The 23,604-nt window shown below is 41.4% G+C and overlaps 2 protein-coding genes across 7 annotated transcripts in view; both read right to left on the bottom strand.

The window, feature by feature from the left end:
- The window catches only part of ATP5PF (ATP synthase peripheral stalk subunit F6), a 985,871-nt gene that overhangs the window by 323,594 nt on the left and 638,673 nt on the right, over positions 1-23,604 (bottom strand). The window lies entirely within an intron of this gene.
- Positions 1-23,604, bottom strand: part of APP (amyloid beta precursor protein) — a 286,015-nt gene that overhangs the window by 160,016 nt on the left and 102,395 nt on the right. For all 6 annotated transcript variants that reach the window (XM_050784742.1, XM_050784743.1, XM_050784744.1 and 3 more), the window contains exons 4-5: positions 6,586-6,698; positions 4,370-4,563 (exon numbers count right to left, since the gene is read on the bottom strand). In XM_050784742.1, coding sequence (XP_050640699.1) covers positions 4,370-4,563; positions 6,586-6,698 — 307 coding nt within the window. The remainder of the gene's footprint in view (positions 1-4,369; positions 4,564-6,585; positions 6,699-23,604) is intronic.

Here is a 23,604-nt window from a genome sequence, read left to right as displayed (position 1 = left end):
AAAAATTTTAAAAACAAGAATAGTTAAAAATAATAATAAAAATTCAGTGGCTCAACCTTAGAAAACATCACTAGGTTATACATACCATTTGTCTTAATGGAAAAATAAAGAGTGATAAGAAATTTCAAGTCATCCAGGAACTACACTGTCCAAATATAGTAGTCACTAGCCACATGTAACTATCAAACACAGTTATGTGGCTAGTTGGAATTGAGATGTGCTGTTAAATTTTTTGTTTGTTTGTTTGTTTGTTTTTTGAGACGGAGTCTTGCTCTGTCGCCCAGGCTGGAGTGCAGTGGCGCCATCTCGGCTCACTGCAAGCTCTGCCTCCCGAGTTCATGCCATTCTCCTGCCTCAGCCTCCCGAGTAGCTGGGACTACAGGCGCCCGCCACCACGCCTGGCTAATTTTTTGTATTTTTAATAGAGACGGGGTTTCACCGTGTTAGCCAGGAGGGTCTCGATCTCCTGACCTCGTGATCCACCTGCCTCGGCCTCCCAAAGTGTTGGGATTACAGGCGTCAGCCACCGCGCCCGGCCGCTGTTAAATGTTAAAAGAAGTGTTAAGACTTCTTATGAAAGAAAGAAACAAAAAAAAAGAACGTAAACTATCTTATTAAATTTTTCATATTGGTCACATGGTATTTCAGATATATTGGATTAAATAAAATGTTGCCAAAACTAAATTCACCTGTTTCTTTTTACTATTTTTAAATTGTCTATCAGAATATGAAAAAGTAAGGCCGGGCGTGGTGGCTCAAGCCTGTAATCCCAGCACTTTGGGAGGCTAAGATGGATGGATGAGGAGGTCAGGAGTTTGAGATCAGCCTGGCCAACATGGTGAAACCCCATCTCTACAAAAATTACAAAAAAAAAAAAAAAAAAAAAAAATTAGCCGGGCACGCTGGCGCACACCTTTAATCCCAGCTACTTAGGAGGCTGAGGCAGGAGAATCACACGAACCCGGGAGGTAGAGGTTGCAGTGAGCTGAGATCACGCCGCTGCACTCCAGCCTGGGTGACAGAGTGAGACTCCATCTCAAAAAAAAAAAAAAAAAAAAAGAAAAGAAAAAAGAAAACGAAAAAGAAAGTGGCTCACATTACATTTGTATTGGACAGTTCTTTCTAAAAGATGGGAACCTCTATAACAGGGGCTATAGAAAAAAAAGGCAAAAAAATTTCATGTTTTAAGAAAGTTTATGAATTTGTGTTGGTCTGCATTCAAAATCATCCTGGGCCATGAGTTGGACAAGTTTGCTATACCATCCAACTTTGGACCACAAAGTCCTTACCAAAAGCTATGAAAAAAAATTTTAAATATACAATTCACTTTGTCTAATATTTATTGAGGACCTATGTGCAAGACATACCAGACACATAAACTATAGTTTGGATTCTAACAGACAAAAAGAGATAGGACTACAATTCATTGGAAGATATGCTATGGTCTTATAAGAAAAGGTAAAGCAAGGGTTGCATAGCAGAGCAAGGCACTTGTAAAGAACGCATCTTTTCAGGTGAACATTTACAAATATATAGGATTTTGATGGGTCATAAGATGTGGCACTTTAGAGTTGACAAATATCTTTATCATACATTAACCCCACTGACAAAAAAGGAAAAATATTTCAGATGGGGCGGAATGGTGGGAACGAAAGCCTAGAGAAAGAAAAGGTCAACGGTTTTAGGGCGCCAGGAGACAGAGTGACATGCATGCATGTACAAGGTTGAAAATGCAGGCTGGGCCGGGCGCGGTGGCTCAAGCCTGTAATCCCAGCACTTTGGGAAGCCGAGACGGGCGGATCACAAGGTCAGGAGATCGAGACCATCCTGGCTAACCCGCTGAAACCCTGTCTCTACTAAAAAATACAAAAAATAGCCAGGCGAGGTGACGGGCGCCTGTAGTCCCAGCCACTGGGGAGGCTGAGGCAGGAGAATGGCGGGAACCCGGGAGGCGGAGCTTGCAGTGAGCTGAGATCCGGCCACTGCACTCCAGCCTGGGCGACTGAGCGAGACTCCGTCACAAAAAAAAAAAAAAAGTAAATGCAGGCTGAAGCCACGTAAGAGACTTCTGGATGCCGTGCAAGGGAATCTGGACTTTTCTCCGGGTAGAATAAACCATCAAATATTTCCTACCAACTGCCAACAGGATTAAAAACACATAGTAGAAAGATAGTAATGCATGGGAAATAATTACCTGGGAGGACAGTGGATGAAGCCTGGAGGTGTGGGGGAGAGGGAGACCGAAAATGCAAGAAAGGAAGAGATGATTGAGAGTCCAGCAGAACATAATCGTAAGAGGGAAGACAGGAAACAAAGGGAATAGAAGAAGGTACAAGGGATGCTGAGGGACAGGAGAAAATTCATTGGTTTATTCAACAAACATGTACTGGGCACCTACCAAATGTCAGGCACCATGTTGCAGAAATTCACAATGGATGACTGTGGAGGGGTCATATGTAGAGCATGAGAGAGAGTTACGCTGGGAACCAAGGAGAATGAAGTTGGCCTGGATCAACTGCTATGGGGAAGACGATAGGTCATCAAGACAGAGATAATTAGGGGCATCTAGTAACATTAAGATCCCAGCTGATGTTACAGCATGAATAAGAAATGGAATTAAGTGGTAAGGTTACATGACTTGATACTTTAGAAATCCCAGAAGCAACTAAAGAAAAAAATTAATTTTTTCTAGCTATGGAGAATTGACAAAAATATGTTTAGAAAATGTGAAGGGTATCAGCCAAGTCAAGGATGTTCAATGGAATAGGTAAGAATGGTTATCCATTGATTCCATCCTGATTAGAAACGCAGGCAGGGAAAAAGAGGATAATGGACTAAAAGCCTGAACTGGGGAGGTGATTATGAGGGAAGATCATGGTCAGAGGGGAATATCAAAACTAGAAACCTTATGGGTACAATATTTCTGAGCAATCTGAGAGTCTAAAGCATGACTGTGTTCAGGTACTGAAATGGAACACAAATGAAGGTAACTAGGAAGGAGCTGGCGAGCATGTCAACTGAATATCAACCTGGACAGTGACATCATCACTGAAGACTGTAATAGGTGGGGTAACCATATGACCCAGTTTGCCTGGGTCCTTCAGTTTATGACTGTGGTCCCAGTGTTCTAGCTGATATAGATAATAAACTCTGTGGGGGCCCTAGTAGCACATTACACGGGAAATTAAAAGAAAAAAAACAAGCATCCTGTAGTTTGGTGATTATAAACTTACAAGTCCTATTGAAAGTCCTGTTTGGAAATCTGTAGCTCTAGGGAACATCTGAGAGAATACTGAAGGAAAAAGAGAGGTGATACAATCATCCCACCTCAGGGGATGAGACAGCATGAAATCAATGCCTGAACCAGATGGCATTTCCAACCCAAAGATTCTCATTTTATAATTTTATGATTTGAATATAAATGTTCGCCTTCAATTAAGAATGAGGGCTGGGCACAATGGCTTACGCCTGTAATCCCAGCACTTTGGGAGGCCGAGGCAGGCGGATCACGAGGTCAGGAGATCAAGACCATCCTGGCTAACACGGTGAAACCCCGTCTCCACTAAAAATACAAAAATTAGCCAGGCGAGATGGTGGGCGCCTGTAGTCCCAGCTACTCGGGAGGCTGAGGCAGGAGAATGGCGTGAACCCGGGAGGCGGAGCTTGCAGTGAGCTGAGATGGCGCCACTGCACTCCAGCCTGGGCGACAGAGCGAGACTCTGTCTCAAAAAAAAAGAATGAGAATCAGGTAAGAAGTAATGGGACTAAGCTCCATAAGAAAAAGAGGTGAAAACAGATTTCTTTACAATCATGAAATCAAAGGTAGTTAAAAAAAATTAACAAGCATCAAGCATTTATTAATGCCTTTGACTTCCACAATGAAGGAAAAGATGATAAAAGACAAAAAAAAAACCCCCCCCGCAAAAAAAAAACCTTACACATCCACACACAAAACCCCCAAAATCTCAAACCAAACCTTTCTTAACAAAAATTCACCTTGAACTAATGACGGGCAATCCCAGATAGCATTTAAAAAATATTTAAAAATTAATGACCAAAACAGAATGCCATTATTATTTCAACTCCCTGTTAGAACCACCAGTAACCTATGATAGCTACCAGTGGGATTTTGATCCCAAGTTTAATATTAAACAGTTAAAACTAACTCTGTGATGGGTGATTGACATTATTATTAATTCAACAGGATGCCATAAAAAGTGATAGTTAAGATTTTTTGCATAACAGCAGACTTTAATGGGAGTGGGCAGAGACCTTTTTAGTGATAAACAGAAAGATTCATTTACAGGATACAAATACTCTGTGCACGATGTTTCAGCATCTCTGAGGCTGAACACAAAGGCCACCTTACCTCCCGTCTGCATAGTCTGTGTCTGCTCCGCCCCACCAGACATCCGAGTCATCCTCCTCCGCATCAGCAGAATCCACATTGTCACTTTCCTCAGCCAGTGGGCAACACACAAACTCTACCCCTCGGAACTTATCGATTCCGCAGGGCAGCAACATGCCGTAGTCATGCAAGTTGGTGCTCTTCTCACTGCACGTCTACAAAGTGTGGGGAGAAAACAGGGAGTGGTAGAGTAGATGTGTTTCATTGTAAGAAAACTCCACATAAAATAATCAACAGGCAGACCCAATATATTAGGAACCAATTTCACAAAGGAAAAGATCATTTGCTTTTTGAGTGAATTCACAACAGGATTTTTTTTTAGCATGGGTTACGCTTTGGTACTCTTTTTTTTTCTTAAGATTATTATTTATTTAATAAGACCATGATGTTATATAATAGAGGTTTATACGAACAACTGGAATGAAAACTAATTGAGAAATAAGATGTAGAAGGTTCCACTGGCGAACAGATACCAGAGAATTAATGCTTTCTAGCTTAATTCGTGTATCCAGGTAGATCCCCAGCTCACTCCTACCTCCCTTACAGATGGAAGTTTCTCTCACATGGACCTGCCTTATCCTAGAAATTCTGACTCTCTTGGTTCACTTTGTTACTCTAAAACAATCCTGGGAAGAGAAGAAATTATCCCCTGCAGCCACTATGCATCAGAACTTACAGTCATTAGAGATTTCTCTTTGAATGTTTTTTTGTTTTTTGGGATTTGCTAAATTTGCACAAATCTAGATTAGCATAAAGCTCTGAGAGCAGCCACTAGTGATAAATGAAGGATTAATAATTCAATACACAAAGGTAAACAATGAAAATATTAGAGACTGTATTTTGACCTTACGGGAGTCATTTTTGTTTCTTAGAGACAAAGGATTTTTCTTATGAAAACACAGAAGGAATAAAAAATGAGGTTATCAAATAGGTAGCTGGACTTCAACTTATTTGGTTTTCTTAAACTCAGCAAGCTCTTAAACCTCCAAAACACATTTTTATATAATGAAAATTTTATTCTACAGTGAATCCAAATGTATTATTTTGTAAGCGGCAACAAATAATGCTAAATCTTCAGTGGTATTTTCTGCCTAACAGCTATAAAGCTAGGATACAATGGTTAAGCTAAGCTAGATCAGATTTCTCAACCCCAGCGCTACTGATGTTTTGGACTGGATAATTCTTGGGGGTGGAGGGTGGTTATCCTGTTGGCTGTAGGATGTTTAGCAGAACCTTTGGCCTCTGGACACTATCAGATGCCAGTAACACCACTTCCTCAAGTTGTGATAACCAAAAATGTCTCCACACATGTGCCGGGGAGGGACAGGGGATCAAAATTGACCCAAGTGAAGCCCTAGGGAGCTTGACAAAGGTGCCTAATTCTAGTAGACTGATCTTACCACAAATAAACTATATGAAATTATTAGAAAAACTATCAAAGGGACACAGCTAGCTATGAAGGTGGTCACACTACACAGTGGCCTTTTCATGCTAAGTATCTTGTATCTTTTATTGGCTTAGCCAAAAGCAGAGGTCAACCAAGTGCTCGGTCAGACTCACCCTGTGGAAAACTCAAGATAGTATGCGTGGCCTTACGTATATAAAATTGGACAGGATAACTTAGAAACTGAATTCTAACTGGAGCTTTCAGGCTGGTACAAACAAGCTACCTCACTGTTCTACCACCGTATTCACTAATAGATAACAGGGGAAAAGGTTAAATTATTAAAAAATTATATATGACAAAAGAAAAAACAGGTGAATAAAAATAGTCTGAAGGGTAAACTTTAAAGTTGTGACTATTAAAGATTATATTTTTAAGTTATAAGGCATGGCACAGACCACTTTTATTTTTAAGTTGCGAAACACGACACAGGCACATAATGAATCTAGTTCAACTGGCCCTATTTTTGACTTTTTAAAAATATTCACGGATGGGGAGGCTGTGCATGTGTGGGGACAGGGGGTACACGGGAACTCTTACTTTCCATTCGATGTTGCTGTGAACCTAAAATCACTCTAAAAACTAAAATCTGGTTTACAGATAGTAGCATTGGGTTTTTTTCTTAAATAACTTATTAACATAGCTGTTGCCTCAAAATACCCTCTAAAATGCTATTAGGTATGTCCCCAGGAAATCTTCACTTTGCAATAAGAAAGAATTTATGGGCTGGTACCTCTTTGGCGACGGTGTGCCAGTGAAGATGAGTTTCGCAAACATCCATCCTCTCCTGGTGTAAGAATTTGCACTTGTCAGGAACGAGAAGGGCATCGCTTACAAACTCACCAACTGAAAGAAAGGAAAACCACTTCCCGTCATTCCATCTGTATCACAGTGTTCTTACCGCAGAGAAGGCATCAAAGAAAGACAGACTTCAAGACAAGTTAAAACAGCCTTTCAATGCCTAAGCAACCCAATCGAGACCCTACTACCTTTAGAATGTTATGTCTGGCCTCCTTAAGCAACTCAGTTTCTTGCCACACCAAATTTGATGGTTAAAGTAATTCCTAAATGCTGCAGTGAAATTCTCCCTTAATTAATCTGAATCTCTTGCTTCAAAATTAATCCTAAAAAGCTGCTTAACTAGAGAACCAATTACCATTCTATTATAACAGGGGGTAAAATACAAATATTGACATTGTCTAGGTGAGCATTTGAGCAAAATCAATAGAAATCCCTGTCTACTTCTCTTTCTCGGACATTTTAATCTGCTTGTAAATAAAATAGAAATTTTAGCATTTTTCTACTTCCTAGGCAAAAACCCCAAAATTGTATTTTATATATATGTTTACATAACGCGCATAAGAGAGAAAGAGAGAGTTTACTTCATTTTAGTTCTGAAAACTGTTCCTCAGACTTTTGCTATATCTTTAAAGAAAATTTATATCATGAAAATTATTTCCAGGCACTTCTGGTACTGAAGATATAAAGATATTACATAAAGTCCTACATGAACTCAGTCTAACGTAAAAGACGGATAATTAGCACATTATATGTAAGCTGTAAACTTAATTTTCGTTTTGTTCACTGCAATATTCCCAGTTTTTAGCAAAGATTCTTGCACTTAGTAGGCAATAAATATCTGTTGATGAATGAACAAGTTAAATTCTGTAATAGAGATGAGGAAAGTGCCAGGCCAATATCTTCTGTGCAGTGGGAAAAACCTCAAAGAAGAAATAACATGAATCTGAATGGTGAGAAGTAGTATGCCACATGGGAAATGAATTGAACTTTCATGATATAAGGATAGAATCTGTCTTGCTTGGCCGGGCGCCGTGGCTCACGCCCGTAATCCCAGCACTTTGGGAGGCTGAGCCTGGTGGATCACGAGGTCAGGAGATCGAGACCGTCCTGGCTAACATGATTAAACCCCGTCTCTACTAAAACTACGAAAAAAATTAGTCGGGAGTGGTGGCGGGCGCCTGTAGTCCCAGCTACTCAGGAGGCTGAGGCAGGAGAATGGCATGAACCCAGGAGGTGGAGCTTGCAGTGAGCCGAGATTGCACCACTGCACTCCAGCCTGGACCACAGAGCAAGACTCCGTCTCAAAAACAAACAAACAAAAAAAAAAACAAACAAAAAAAACAGGAATCTGTCTTGCTTGCCATTATACCCCCACAATGGCCTAGTTCTGGCAAACATGAAGAACTCTATTATAGAATCCAAATGGATGGATGGATGGGTAGCAAAAGACCCTTCAAAATGAGGGAGCCTCTGTGCAAAGAAAGAGAAAAGAACCAGCAAGGCGTACTTGCAGCCCATCATGGCTGGAGCACAAAGGAAGTGGCAAAGGGAGTCCAGAAGGAAGTAGCATGGGGGAAGCATGTTGGACTCTAATTTTAAAGAGGCTTAGGTTTTGGATGCCATTTTGGAAGAAGCAACATAGGCCAAAAGTTTCCACCCGCCCCCAGAGAAACTCTATAATTAAGTGAAGGATAGACCAGCATAGTGAAACCATGAAAGCAGGGAGACCACCAAGTAGGTCACTGTGGTCCTTCCAGCAAAACATGCAAGAATACACATAAACCCACAATTCCCACGGAGCAAAGAATACAGATTGTCCACACACCAGCAAAGACAGGAACCAATGTCTTTCCTTCATAGTAAGCTACAGGACACTTCCTGAAATGCAACATAAAGAGGGATGAAAAGCCCTAAGAAGGGGAAGGAAGTAACTTTGCATTCTCATAAAGGTGTTTAAACTTTAGTCTGTTTCTAGCTCAAACACATAAGATGTATCGTGATACTGAAGTACTTATTTCAGTAAGTACTTTTTAGATAAAAATCTAAGCAAATCATAGGGGAGAATAAGCACTGTATCTTGTCATTCCTTAAGTCTTTAAAATGATCAACGACGCCCATAGCAGTATAGTGTGTGTTGCAGGGAATGCAAAAATTATGAGACATGATACCCCAAAGACTGCAGGTGTCACTTTGCAGGGAAGAAATCAGTGAGTACTGAGCACCCACCCCATGCGGCTCCACAGGGCCACATCACAGGTTCTTTTATAACCCTCACTTCCCAGGGGAGGAATCTCTGCCAAGAAACCTAAGGCCACCTACCTCGGGAGATTATAACCTAGCCCCAGAGATAAGCATTAAGATATAAATTACAAGGAAAGAAATAACAAGGTAATGCAAATGATATCACATTTCTCTTTTATATAGGATGATGTAAAAGAAAACACAAAAACACAAGAAGAGCTGGAGAATGGAAAGTAAAGGTAATCTCATCTAAAACAAATACCATTCCCAGGTGCATTTCTCAGGGTTTCTGAGGGCTCTCAGGGTTTCTGAGGTCAGGGACCAACCCTAGCTGCTTGGAAGAACACCTGATGTCTGAGGCATCCCGATTTTCTAGGTTACAGGAGGCCACAAGTGACCTATGACCTGAAGATGCCCACCTCATCTGTCAGCTCTGCTCAGCCGTATTTGCAAATGTCCAAACTAAGAAGTGATGCTTTTCTATTTAATGAGTAATTATTCGAAAAATTACATGCCTATCATGTACAAATAGGTCAAAGAGTTTAAAAAAATTAATGCTGGCCCAAAGCTACTAAATCAGTTCGTGAGAAGAGCCAGAGCAGGGATCAGATCCACTCGACTTTGGCCTGCCAGAGTTCTTGGGGGCATAAACCAGACAGTAAGTGCCAAACACCACCACCAAATCAACTTGTTTTATCTGCCCTTAGTCAATCTGCTGAGGACTAGATCATAATGCAAAGCTAAAGTTACCAAGACATATTTACTTATTCACCAAAAGGACATGTACTGCATTAATCTTTTTGTGTATTTTGAGACAAGGTCTCACTCTGTCACCCTGGCTGGAATGTAGTGGTTGGATCAAGGGCTCACTGCAGCCCCGACCTCCTGGGGTGATGCAATCCTCCCACCTCGGCCTCTTGAGTAGCTGTGACTACAGGTGTGCCCCATCATGCCCAGCTAATTATTTTACTTTTTGCAGAGACAGGGTCTAGATATGTTGCCCGGCTGGTCGTGAACTCCTAGGGTCAAGCGATCTGCCAGTCTCAGCCTCCCAAAGTGTGGGATTACAGACATGAGCCACCATGACCAGCCAGTCTGAGCATTTTTAATGAGGAGTTGGTAAACAAGTTTTTCTTAAAAGCCTGTATCAAATAAAAGTTGCCTTGGATATTAGGAGTTCATTAGCTAAGGATGTTATTCTTACTTTCATCTGGCAGAAAATCTATCCAAGAGAACCATATTCTTGAACTTGTGTTTAGGACAGAGGTTGGCAAACTACTACTTGTGGACCAAGTCTGCTCACCCACCCACCCTGCCCCCAACACCTGTATTTCTGCATTAGTCTGACTATAACAATCGTTCATTATGTTTATAAGTGGCTACTGAACCTTCTAACTTGCAAAACATTTCATTTGATACTGCCAAGATGTCTTAGTTTCTTATATTGCACAGAGCTAAGAAATATGTGTTCCTCAAAATGACAATGGTTTTTTAAAGGATTAAAACTGGTTATTTAATAAGCTCTCAGGACTAATGGCAAAACAAAAACTTCACTGTATTCTAACATTAAAATAAAATTTAGCAGTGGACAGCACTGCTTATGTTACTTTTAAAATTTGATGAAACATGTTAGAATGCTACACATCAGAAATTGTAAGTGATTCAACTGCAAAAATCTGTTTTAAAAAATTTTTAATAAGAGTTAAGAGTGCTAAAATATAATGAAGCCTTTTTCACCAACTGGCTTCGCATGGTTTATATTTTCTTTTTTTAATTAAAAAATATTGTACTTAAAAATCTTTGCTAGGACAACAGGTATATGGAAACGGTATTTTCTACTCAAATTTGCTGTGAACTTATACTACTTTGTTTTTAAAAACAAAGTTTGTTAATTTTAAAAAGACTATGATCGTATATACCTGAGTTTCTCTCCACAGCCACGTATACCTTATTTTTTTACAAATGCTTCTGTTTATTTGCTTTGATCTTTCAGGTAAAAAAAGTTCGTAACAGAATTCTGGTATAAGAGATCAAAGACCAAAACAAATTAAGCATCATAATGAGAAATCATGTTCCTGTTTACGGCAAACTTCAGGAAATTTGGCACCATTTATTTCCAGCGGATAAATTCGTCAATATACACTACGCATGCTTATTGCTAAACATACAACCTGGTTTCTTGCTTAAACAATTCACAATTTATATTCAAAACACATGTCACACACCACACACACACACCCCCCACAACTGAAAGGGAGTTTTCAAAGCTAATGAACAAAATCTGGGTCTGTCTTCTTGGCTATGAAGTCTTGGCAAGGTGAACAAGGATGGCAAATTCAATAGGAGTCTGCAGGCCTCAATCTGCTAGCTCCTTGGTGGTCTTTGAGAGGACTGTCTAGCTCAAATTACCTCATTTTGCAGATGGGAGGAAAAGAGCCCAGGTCAGGTGACTTGCCCACAGAGCCAACTGGCAGTAGAACTAGACTGAAAATCCAGGTCTCCAGTTCTCCATCCAAGAGTGGTAACTCAACTCACTCATTTAAACTCTGTTCAAAATGGTTCATTTGGCCCATTTCCTTTGGCTTTTACAAAAGTAGTTCACTTTTAGACTGTGAAGTACTTTAATATTATAATCCACAATGTGGTCAGTTTGACAATAAAACTCGACTTAAATGAGCTAGCAAGCCACACAGAACAGCTGGGAATGCATTCGGCGGCAGAGAACAGACCACATGTCAAACCTGGCTTAAACACACGGTAGGATTGTGTATCTCACCTAAGAAGTGACATTGAAGCTAGGGCCACCGCAGACATTCCATGATGCCATCAGGGACCAGGGTATTCCTATCTTTCTGTATTGCCATCCTTAGCACGTTGGTTTTATCCTCGTGTTTTATGGTCACAAAATGGTCATAGAAATTCAAGACTTTGTGTCCAAGTTCCAGGCAGAAGGCAGGGGAAACAAGACAAAGGTGAAAGGTTTTCTGTTGTTTATTTTCCTCTAATAAAGCTTTGCTCTGTTACTTGGGAGGGACATACTCCTCAGCAAATCCCACTGAGGCCATATATGCCATTACTATGATCTGGCTACACACACCTGCAAGGGAATCTGTGAAAGTATTTTCAGCAGAGGGCATTGTCACCCTGAACAAAAAAAAATCTGGAATTCTTTTAGAAAGGAAAAAATGGGAATGAATATCAAACAGGTGAGTAGCAGAGGCTCCCACGCTATGGAATTTAAAGTATATTTTTCGATTTCTTTATGCTGTCTTTTCAAAAGACAGACAGAATTCCAGGAAGAAGACAGAATTCAGAGTAAAAAGTACTGCAACTAAAACCACAGTAACTCCCCAATCCAAGACACTTGGAGAAATGAGAAGGGAAAGATGTCTCAAAACTGACACTGCTGCCAGGATGGCGGCACCTAGGGGTGTCATCCCAGCTATTTGAGAGGCTGTGGTGGGAGGATCACTTGAGCCCAGGAATTTGAGGCCAGCCTGCATAACTTAGAGAGACCCTATCTCTAAAAATAAATGTTTAAAATCAAGATATTAAAATAATTAAAAAAAAAAAAACCAGACTGCTAAAGTTTTGAGCGTCAGAGTGGGATTGAGTAGATTAATGTAAAAGATTCCAGAGCCATATGCAGGGTCTTCAAGACACAGATTATTCAAATATCAGATTAAAAGACAATATTTCTATGAACTGCTGGGGACTAAAATGATGTTGGCCAGAATCATGGGAATGAAGGGCCAAAAATGCCTGAGGTCTTTGGACTTCTGCCCAAGGTGCGCCCTCTCTTCCTCATCTCTCAAGAGGTAAAGATGATTCAAGAAAGCGGGGGAAGTGTTCTGGCACTGGAATTACTGTAAAACGCCAAAGTCTCGGTTTCCTTGTGCTATGGGCCCGGATCTGCCTGGTGAAGATAAAACATCAGTAGTGTCAGTAACTCTGAACCATGTGCCTGCCATTACCCTCAGTACGTCATGTGCATCTTCTCTCACTGTCCTCAGAACCACACCAAAGCAGCTACAATGATCTCACGTTATAAGAGAAGGTGAGGGCCGGGCACGGTGGCTTAAGCCTGTAATCCTAGCACTTTGAGAGGCCGAGACAGGCGGATAACAAGGTCAGGAGTTCGAGACCAGCCTGGTCAATATGGTGAAACCCCATCTCTACTAAAAATACAAAAAAATTAGCCAGGTGTGGTGGTGCATGCCTGTAATCCCAGCTACTCAGGAGGCTGAGGCAGGAGAATCGCTTGAACCCGGGAGGTGGAGGTTGCAGTGAGCTGGCACTGTGCCACTGCACTCCAGCCTGGGTGACAGAGCGAGACTGTGTTTTTGAAAAAAAAAAAAAAAAAAAAAAAGAGAAGGTGAGACTGAGAGGTTATGTAACAGTCCAGGTCACACATAGAGTAAATGGCAGAACTGGCAGAACTAAATGAATTAATATCCATAAAGCACTCAACTCAGTGCCCAGAACAAAGTTGCTCAATAAATTATATATTAATAGTATCCTTCTCCCCAGTATCTCATCAACCACCATAGTTTCTCATAATAATCATCACAGTAATCAAAAGAGCAACAGCTACTCTTCATCATTTACTAATCACCCATTTGGTACCTACTGAAGACATTGGGGTTTTATTTTCATTACACCATCACTACCTAGTTGTGGCCCCGCAGAGATGACATGGTACTGTCTGGCACGTGAGTACTGCTTATGATGAGGTGAATACAGGACAGCAATCAACACAGTGGGATGGAGGCCCTACGAGTGGAGAAGCAGAGAATCAGCGTGATCGCCTCTTTCAACTCTTGCATTGAGTGAGGGTCCTGGCTGTGAGGGGGTGTTTCCTGAGTCCCCTCTGGCAGTCACAGTCCTTTATCCACTAACTCTTCACTGCATACTTACAATTATGTCTCAGTGCTAAGAATACAGCAGTGAACAAAACCAATAAAATGATATATGATCCTGGGGGGAAGCGATAAAAAAGCATAAAATATAGTGTCTGTTAGATGGCAATAAATGTTACATAGATAAAGCAGAGAAAGGGGATGGGTTTTTTTTTGAATGTTTTTTCTGAGGGGTGAAATTTTAAATAGGGTGGTCAGGGAATGCCTACTTGAAAATAGGACGTTTCAGTGAAGACTTGAGGAAGTGAGGGAACAAAATACTCAGAATCAAAGGGAAGAATATTCTACCCAGAGGAAGCAATAAATACTACACAAAGTCTTGAGGCTGATGCATGCCTGGTGAGCTCACAGAAGAGCAAGGAGATCAGTGCTGTCGTGGAGAAATGATGTGGAGGAGATCCATAGGCAAGTGAGTGAGTGAGAGCCAGGACAGGACAGGCACAGCTGACTGCACGGGGCCTTACACATTGTCCAACTCTGAACAGTCCAACCGTCCAACTTAAACAGGCCTCAAACATTGTCCAACTCGGAGTAATGCTGGAAGGCTCTGGGATGGTTTTCTAAGCTAATCATTCTTGCCCTAGGGGTCAAGACTAGAAGTGAGAAGACCAGGAAGCGGGCTCTGGCATGAATCCAGGTGGGAGATGACGATGACTTGGACCAGGATGACAGCAGTAGAGATGGTGAGTAGTTCTCAGATTCTGGATGTTGTCTCAAGGTCAGATCTAAAGAACCAAACAGAGCCGGGCGTGGTGGCTCACGCCTGTAATCCCAGCACTTTGGGAGGCCGAGGTGGGTTGATCACGAGGTCAGGAGATTGAAACCATCCTGGCTAACACAGTGAAACCCTGTCTCTACTAAAAATACAAAAAAATTAGCCAGGCGTGGTGGCGGGTATACCTGTAGTCCCAGCTACTCGGGAGCCTGAGGCAGGAGAACGGCGTGAACCCGGGAGGTGGAGGTTGCAGTGAGCCAAGATCGCGAGATCACACCACTGCACTCCAGCCTGGGAGACAGAGCGAGACTCTGTCAAAAAAAAAAAAAAAAAAAAAAAAAAAAGAACCAAATAGAAAGGAGTCAAGAATCCAGCTTTTTTCTATTCGAACAGCTAGAAGATGCTTTATACTGAAGATGATGGAAAAGTCTGGACAAGACTTTCCTAATTTTTCTGTGTAGATGTGTAGACAGGTAGAACTTGCCAGAATTATGTACTTACTAACTTATATACACTAGATATGTGTATATGAAAATGATAGCTGCAGATAAATGTTTTCTTAAGTGATTTTTTATTTTACCATTTCAGACTCTTCGCAAATTTTTTTTTCTTGAACGTGTTCATTATATACTGATCTTTTGTAACTTTTGCATTAACAAATAGGCTGGAAAAATTTTCCTGGGAGGCATCTGTACTCAAGAGACGGGACAATTACTTCACAGAAGCAGGCAAACATTTCTCAACAAACTTTCCATGTGATAAAACTGTTATGGTTTTAGCTTCAGAGTGTGGGCAGTTACTGGGTTCTCAAAGAGGACACGAGGGTGAATTACACATCCTTTTAAAAAGTGGCTGTTGTCGTCACCAGCATTTCACTGTAACTATTACCGGATAATAGTGAGAACTAACAGATGGGATTCTTCAGATGAGAACTATTTGCCAGATGGCAGAAACTAAATGGATCAAGATAAGCAAAAAGGCAAAAGAAGTGAAAACTAAAAGTTTTACCTAAATCATCTCTCCAACTTTTCCAAGTACAGATCCAGCCTCATATACATCCAATATACATACGTAGATGGCAAAGTGAGTACAGGACAGAAGAGTGCTGGCCGGGAGTGGTGGCTCATGCCTGTAGTCCCAGCACTTTGGGGGGCCCAGGTGGGTGGATCACGAGGTTAGGAGTTGGAGACCAGCCTGGCCAATATGGTGACACTCTGTCTCTACCAAAAATACAAAAATTAGCTGGGCGTGGTGGTGCATGCCTATAGTCCCAGCTACTCGGGAGGCTGAGGCAGAAGAATCTCCTGAACCAGGGAGGCGGACTTTGTAGTGAGCCAAGATCATCGTACCACTGCACTGCAGCCTGGGTGACAGAGCAAGACTCTGTCTCCAAAAAAAAAAAAAAAAAAAAAAAAAAAGAATAGTGTTTAACCCAGGCTCTGAATAACACTGGACTTAAAATAATAAAAATAGGGCAAAGGATTTACTTAAAAAAAAAAAGGGAACAAAATAAGTATTTATGGCCAGGCATGGTGTCTCATGTCTATAATCCCAGCACTTTGGGAGGCCGAGGTAAGCGGATCACCTGAGGCCAGGAGTTCAAGACCAGCCTGGCCAACATGGTGAAATGGTGAAACGCCGTCTCTACGAAAAATACAAAATTAGCTGGGCATGGTGGCAGGTGCCTGTAATCTTAGCTACTCGGGAGGCTGGGGCAGGAGAATCGCCTGAGCCTGGGAAACAGAGGTTGCAGTGGGCTGAGATTGTGTCATTGTACTCCAGCCTAGGTGACAGAGTGAGACTCCGCCTCAAAAATAAATAAGTAAATAAATAAATAAATAAATAAATAAATGTTAGCAGTCTTGCAGCTTTTAAAAAGACATATTTTAACTTTTTTTTTTTTTTTTTTTTTTTAAAGAAAGAGTCTTACTCTGTCTCCCAGGCTGGAGTGCAATGGCACGATCACAGTTCACTGCAGCCTTGACTTCCTGGGCTCAGGTGATCCTCCCACCTCAGCCTCTCCGGTAGCTGGGACTGTAGGCACATGCTACCACGACCAGCACTTTTTTTGTATTTTTAGTAGACACGGGGTTATGCCATGTTGCCCAGGCTGGTCTCAAATTCCTGGCCTCAAGCAATCCACTACTGCCTCAGCCTCCCAAAGTATTGGGATTACAGGCATGAGCCACCATACCCAGCCTGGGTAACAATTCTGATACTGCTATGCACATATACTGAAATTGAACAATGAAGTACATAGATGGTGGATGGAGTGAGAATTTATAGATAACCAAGGAGGAGAAAGTGTCCGTGTGGTAATATGTTAGAGTAGGAAACATCTGGATGAACTTTTATTTAGCTTAATATAGACTAGATATTAGAGCTTAATATAAATACAACTAGTTAGCTATAGAAATATTTATACATCTGCATAACACAAGGGTGAATATAGACAAATACATTGCCTTGTTCTATCAACTGAGAAGTCTTAAAAGCAAAGAAACTCCAGTGGCAATGAGCATCCTTAACATCCAGATTTTAATACTATTCTCCAATAACATTACTCTCCAATAAAAGGAACAAGGGCTCCTTGGAGAAACAGCTGATTCTAGGATTATGGCAAAAATATGCAAGATGAGACTGGAGCATCCTGTAAGAAAAAAAAATATACGGCTATGTCAAATGGGCATGGGAACCAACTGAAAGGGCTTCTAATAGCTAAAGCTGGAATAATTTGAGCAATAAAAATTATAAAGTAGTACTGGATTATAAATCAAAGTACAATGTAAATATCCATGAGTCTCAATGACTGACTGAATGAATACATAAATAGGAAAAAAGAGACAAATCTCCTGTACAGAAGAATTCCAAATAATTTATGTAGACACTCTGCCCTCAAGAAAATGAAGCATAATTCTCTGCTCCTTAATTGTGGGCTGTGCAAATCGACTTCCTTCCAAAGAGTAGAGCACACAAAGTGGGAAAAAGAATAACTTTCAAGTGGAGAAACTCGACAAACACCACCAGAGCCAGGTGATCACGGTCAATGCCAACAGGGCTGTATCATGTTGACAAATATGTATTCTTAATATGATGTGATGAAATGGGCATTTTACCTCTGTGGTCTTCCTTCTTAAAACCAATAACCCCAGGCAAAGCATGAGACAATTCCTACAAATTATGTGACCAGTACCTTTCAAAACCAGTAAGGTCATTAAAAAACAAGAAAACTTTAAGAAACTGTCACAGCCAAGAGGAAAGGAGGCTAAGGTGACCTGACAACTAAAGATAATGTGCCTTCCTGGATGGCATCCTGGAACACAGAAAGGACATTAGACAAAAAGTAAGGACATGTGAATAAGTAACAAGGTATCAAAATTGTTTACTGACTGCAACATATGTACCTTATTAATATAAGATATTAACAATGGGGAAAACCGGATGCAAAGCATATGGAAACTCTCTGGACTATCCTCTCAATTTTTCTGTAAATTTAAAACTGTTGTAAAATATAAAGTCTATTTGAAAGAAAATTTTATGGCTTCATATAAAATTTCATAGAATAAGGTGTCATGCCAAACTCCTATTGACTCCAATGTGGATGGCACCAGGTTCAAGAGCCCCAGAGCTAGTGAACTCTATGTCTCATAGGGTTTTATTGGGGGCTTGCATACAGGGGAGAGAGTCCAGTGGTGGTGGGTCGGACAGAAGAACCGCAGCCGCTTGCAAAAGGCATGTGTTCTCTACAGCATTTTCACTTAACACCCCTGCCCCTAACAATCTCCACCTGGCAACTTTCACTTAACTCTTAACAAACGGTCTCAATCCCCGGCGTGGCCCATGTTCCATGGAAGGAGATGAGGGCTCAGATGTTCCTTACAGATAAGGAATGGCTCTCTGGGTTGGCCATTCCTGGATTTCTTCGTTGTTTTTTTGTTTTGGGTTTTTGTTGTTGTTGTTTCTGAAACAGAGTCTCATTCTGTTGCCCAGGCTGGAGTGCACTGGCGTGATCTTGGCTCACTGCAACCTCCACCTCCCGGATTCAAGCAATTCTCCTGCCTCAGCCTCCAAAGTAGCTGGGACTACAGGCCTGCGCCACCATGCCCAGCTAATTTTTCTATTTTTAGTAGAGACGGGGTTTTGCCATGTTGGCCAGGCTGGTCTTGGACTTCTGACCTCAAATGATCCGCCCCACTTCGGCCTTCCAAAGTGCTGGGATTACAGGCACCGGCCACCCCGCCCAGCCCGCTCCTGATTTCTTAACTCAGAACTTGGATGCAGGTAAGCCTGCCACACAGGATCATTGTCAGGGCATGTTCAAGTCAAGTGATCCCTGTCAGATGCATCCACCATACATACAGGCATACCTATTTGATTCCACATCAACATTCTAGCCTTAAAAAAAAGTCTATAAAATTATTGTAGTTGAAAATAACTAGAGTTAAAAAGAGCTTACTGGCCAGGCACAGTGGCTCACACCTGTAATCCCAGCACTTTGGGAGGCCGAGGCGGGTGGATCACGAGGTCAGGAGATCGAGACCATCCTGGCTAACATGGTGAAACCCCATCTCTACTAAAAATACAAAAAATTACCCGGTCGTGGCAGCGGGCGCCTGTAGTCCCAGCTACTCGGGAGGCTGAGGCAGGAGAATGGCGTGAACCCGGGAGGCGGAGCTTGCAGTGAGCCGAGATCATGCCACTGCACTCCAGCCTGGGCGAAAGAGCCAGACTCTGTCTCAAAAAAAAAAAAAAGAGCTTACCAACTCAGGCATCTCATCTGCGGTATCTATTAATAACTAGACAGGGTTTGGTTTGACTATTTCTTTAGAAAAAAATTTAAGTAATGCGGCATTTAAATTCTTTTTTAAAAATTCAAGAATTTCAAAATTATCACATATATACTGAAAACTCTTTGCTTTCCAAATTTAACCTTGTCTCAGGAATGTAAACTAACTGGTCAGAGAATTCATTCCCCTTTACAAATGAGGACTCTTGAGCCTGATGAGGTTTGCACAAAGCTAATGACAGAAACAGCTCAACTCTGAAACCCGACTCTGATTCCAATGTTCAGGACCCCAAGAAGTGTTACAATAGTCTACTAATTTTGAATGACAGCTTCCTCATTAACCAACCCAAGACAAGTTATAGGTGCTTTTTCTGTTGCCTCTTTTTGACTGCATTATTAGTCATATTCTTGATTTTATCAATAACGGGACTTCTTGTTACAAGCATTTAATAATTCCAACATCCATTAAAGATGGAATTGTAAGAGTAATAGTTGTTAAAGCTTTCCAGATCAGGGGCTCTCAAACTCAAACCATGCTTCAAAATCATCTAGGATCTTGATCAGTCTGCAAGATTCATCTTCTGTCTAGCTCCACAGCCCAGATCTGATTTATGTGTTCTGGGACGCGCCTGAAAACAGAACTCCCCAGAGTGGCTCTGACTCAGGCGGCTCATGGATCACACTTTGACAAATGACATTAGGAGCAGGGCTTCTCACGCTTTAAAGTGCCTATGAATCACCTGGGGGCCTTGTTAAAACGCAGGTTTTGATTGGACAAGTCTAGGGTGGGACCGAGTCTGCTTTTCTAACAGGCTCTCAAGCGATGTGATCCAGCTGTTCCTTCGGGCAGTTAGGGTCTACTTAAGATCACCCATTATAACTAATCTCCTTCAGGTTTTTAAAATTTTTAAGTTACAAGTGATTGCTCTGTAAGACACTCTTTGGTTACCCACTTTTAATTATACAGTTTAGTGTTAAGTAGATTCATATCGTTATACAACCATCACTACCCTCCATCTCCAGAACCGTTTTCATCTTGCTAAACTAAAACCCTGCACACCGTTAAACAACTCCCCATTCCACCACCTCCAGTACCTGGAAACCACCATTCTGTTTTCCATCTTTTTGAATTTGACTCTTCAAATTCAAAAAGGTACCGCATATAAGTAGAATCAAGTATCTGTCTTTTGGTGACTAGCTGGTTTGTCCTTTTAAAAAATAAAAATTTTCATGCTTCTCTTCCATAAACCTGCGTGTCATCCCATAGATTTGTCACTTTTGGCACCATCTTAAGGACTGAGCGCCTTTTCACACATCCCTAAGAGCCAAGCTGCTCTGGGTTCGCCTTTTGTTTAATTATAGAAGTTACAAAATATGGCAGAAAGAGTTCTAGATTTGAAAACAACACAATGACTCAAGCGGATCAAGTGATTTCCAAATATTAAAAGGTGGTATTATAAATGCCTCCTGGCCAGAGAGGTGCACATAGGATGAGAGGCAAGAATAAAAATTAAAACTTAACACAATTTGATAATCTTAAGAGATCATCTCTGCTACTGCTGAGTATTACTAAATACCACTCCACGCAGGTCCATGAAGGATACAAAAGAACCGAGACATAGTTCTGGACCAGAACAGCTTGGAGCAGCTTTGTCTCACAGAAATATAATAGAGGCCACACACCTAATTTAAAATTTCTTGTAGCCACATTAACATAAAAAGGTAAAAAGAAACAGGTAAAATTAATTTTATTAATATACTTCAACCCAGTACATCCTAAATTTCATCATTTCAACATGCAATCAATGTAAATAATCATCATTAAGACATTCTACATTCTTTTTTTTTTTTCTACCAGACTAACTTTTTAATATCTGGTGGGTTTTTAATACTCACAGCATAGTTTGGACTAGCCAGGTTTCAAATACTCAATGGCCATGGGTGGCTAGAGGCCACCGTTGGGCAAGACAGACTTAGCATCAGATTTGAGAGATCAAGAATATATTTCCAGGAGTGGCGACTTGAACGTGGGCAGGTTGAGGTTATGGGAGAAAATCTAAAGCCAAAGATACAAACCCAAGCAGAGAAACCATAAGCTTGAATACACTGACACTGCAGTACACTGTTTTATGCGCCATGCTATCTTAACACACACATTTTAGTCAATGGGAGGCATAGCACTAGGATTCTACGTTACCGTCATTAATAGTCAATGGGAGGCATACCACTAGGATTCTATGTTACCATCATTAACCCTATTGGTCAGCAAACTGCTCATCTCCCCCCATTTCTCTTGTTGCAGTTCTCATATTATAAATTGTATTTATAGGTGTGTGATTAATTCTAATACAGAAATGAATTTAAGGTTTCCTTTAGACCTGAACCTAGTTTAGCTGAGTTCAGTCCTCTGTATCCCGAGAGAGGAGCTGAAAAAGCGGATACGGTAGAGATAATTCTAAATGCCCTACTTTGTTTCTTCAAAATGCAGGTATTCTCATTGGTTGCTTTCACCTAACACTTTCCTTTCTTTCTGCCTTATTAAAAACAAAACAAAACGAAACAAACAACAAAAACAACAACAACAAAACAAAACTCAAAGCCCGATAGATTTTAGAGATGCAATTAATTAAGGTTATACACAGGCCTTTTTAAAAACCACATAATCGCTGACAAAATACCAACCAGGCTGGTGTACGGTGAGGCAAAAGAACCACCAATCATTACCAAAACCTTAAATCATATGGGAAGGTAAAGATATACAGCATGCTATTTTCACATACCATGCTCAGAAAGCCATGTGTGAGGAAGGCTGTAATCAAGACAGGAAGAGGCATTTTCCCAGATAACTTCTTAATGGAGTTGCGGGCTGTCACTCTCATGCCCCTCACTTGTTCTTTCCAACCTATTACCATCTGGCCTTGCTCCAACAATCTGCAACTTTGTTTCAAGATCAAGAGCAACAAATGCCATCAGTCTCTTCTCAGCCCTCAAGTTCTCTGACTACTCTGCCACATCACGTTCTTCCTTTTTTTTTTTTTTTTTTTTTTTAGAGAGATGGGGATACCCTCTGTCACCCAGGCTGGAGTGCAGTGGTGTGATCATAGCTCACTGCAGCCTCCTGGGCTCAGACAACCTTCCTGTCTTAGCCTCCCAAGTAGTTGGGACCACCGACACACGCCAACATGCCTGGCTAACTTTTTTTTAAATTATTTTTTGTAGAGACAGGGGTCTTGCCACGTTGCCCAAGCTGATCTCAAACTCCTGGCCTCAAGCAACTCTCCTAGCTTCAGCCTCCCAAGTTGCTGGGATTCTAGGCATGGGCCACTGAACTCGGCCCACTTTTCTTCTTTAAATTCAATCTTCTCCAGTTTCCACCAATCTACCTCAAGATAATCATTCTTTCCCTCTCACTGGCTCCTCTTGTGATAATTCTGATTATAAAGTAAGACTCTTGTCTTCTACTCTTCTTGCTTTCTCACTTAGACATATCATCCATGCCTAAAGGTCAACAGCCTCCTCCACTCTTTCAATTCTGACCTTTCACTAGGCATTCCCAGGCGCTTGCTGCATGCTTCCATTTGCAGGGTATTAATTACTTTTAGCAAATGCACTAGAATCCAGTGCCCAACTGATTATCAAATCCCAGAAGTGTACCCAAAGGACAATGACTAATTCCTCAGTGGGTCAAAGTCTTTCCTATGTGGAAGCAAGAGAAGGGAACAGAACTAACATTGAACACTATGAGGAGCCCAAAACATGGCTCCTGCTGAACACATTCTATGTGGTTGTAGAACCCAGGCCCCCTTTCCCACGATGTCAGGCTTCCACTTTCTCAACAGATACTTATCGCTGATGAATGTCTGTGAATCAGAAGACCATGGGACTATACCTCTACTCCACTCACTCTCCACACTCCCAAAGCTGGACCTCATGGAACTCAGATCATGTAATACTCAGACACAGCACTCCAGTAAACCACTTTTTGGTCAGAAACTCGTCCTTTCCATCCTTCTTCTCCCTTTCATCCACTCCAGCTTATTCATCATGACCCCGAGGTCCTGGATGCTGCAGCACTCTCTGTGGTTATCAGGGGAGGCTTCAGTGCCTTCATTTCATTTCCCTGCCAGCCTGGTCTAGGACCCTCAGCACACACACTCATCACTGCGTGTATCACCAACGACCACCCACGTGCTCTTGATGCCCAGGCTCATTTGGTCCAGCCTATTTCTCTCCTAAGTGTGAGACTCAATAAATACACAACCACCCCACTGTGCTCTTCAAGAGCTTATT

Source organism: Macaca thibetana, chromosome 3, assembly GCF_024542745.1.
Source record: "Macaca thibetana thibetana isolate TM-01 chromosome 3, ASM2454274v1, whole genome shotgun sequence".
Taxonomy (NCBI): Eukaryota; Metazoa; Chordata; class Mammalia; order Primates; family Cercopithecidae; genus Macaca; species Macaca thibetana.
The sequence above is the reverse complement of the archived record's forward strand: the minus strand, read 5'-3'. Positions and strand labels throughout refer to the sequence as shown.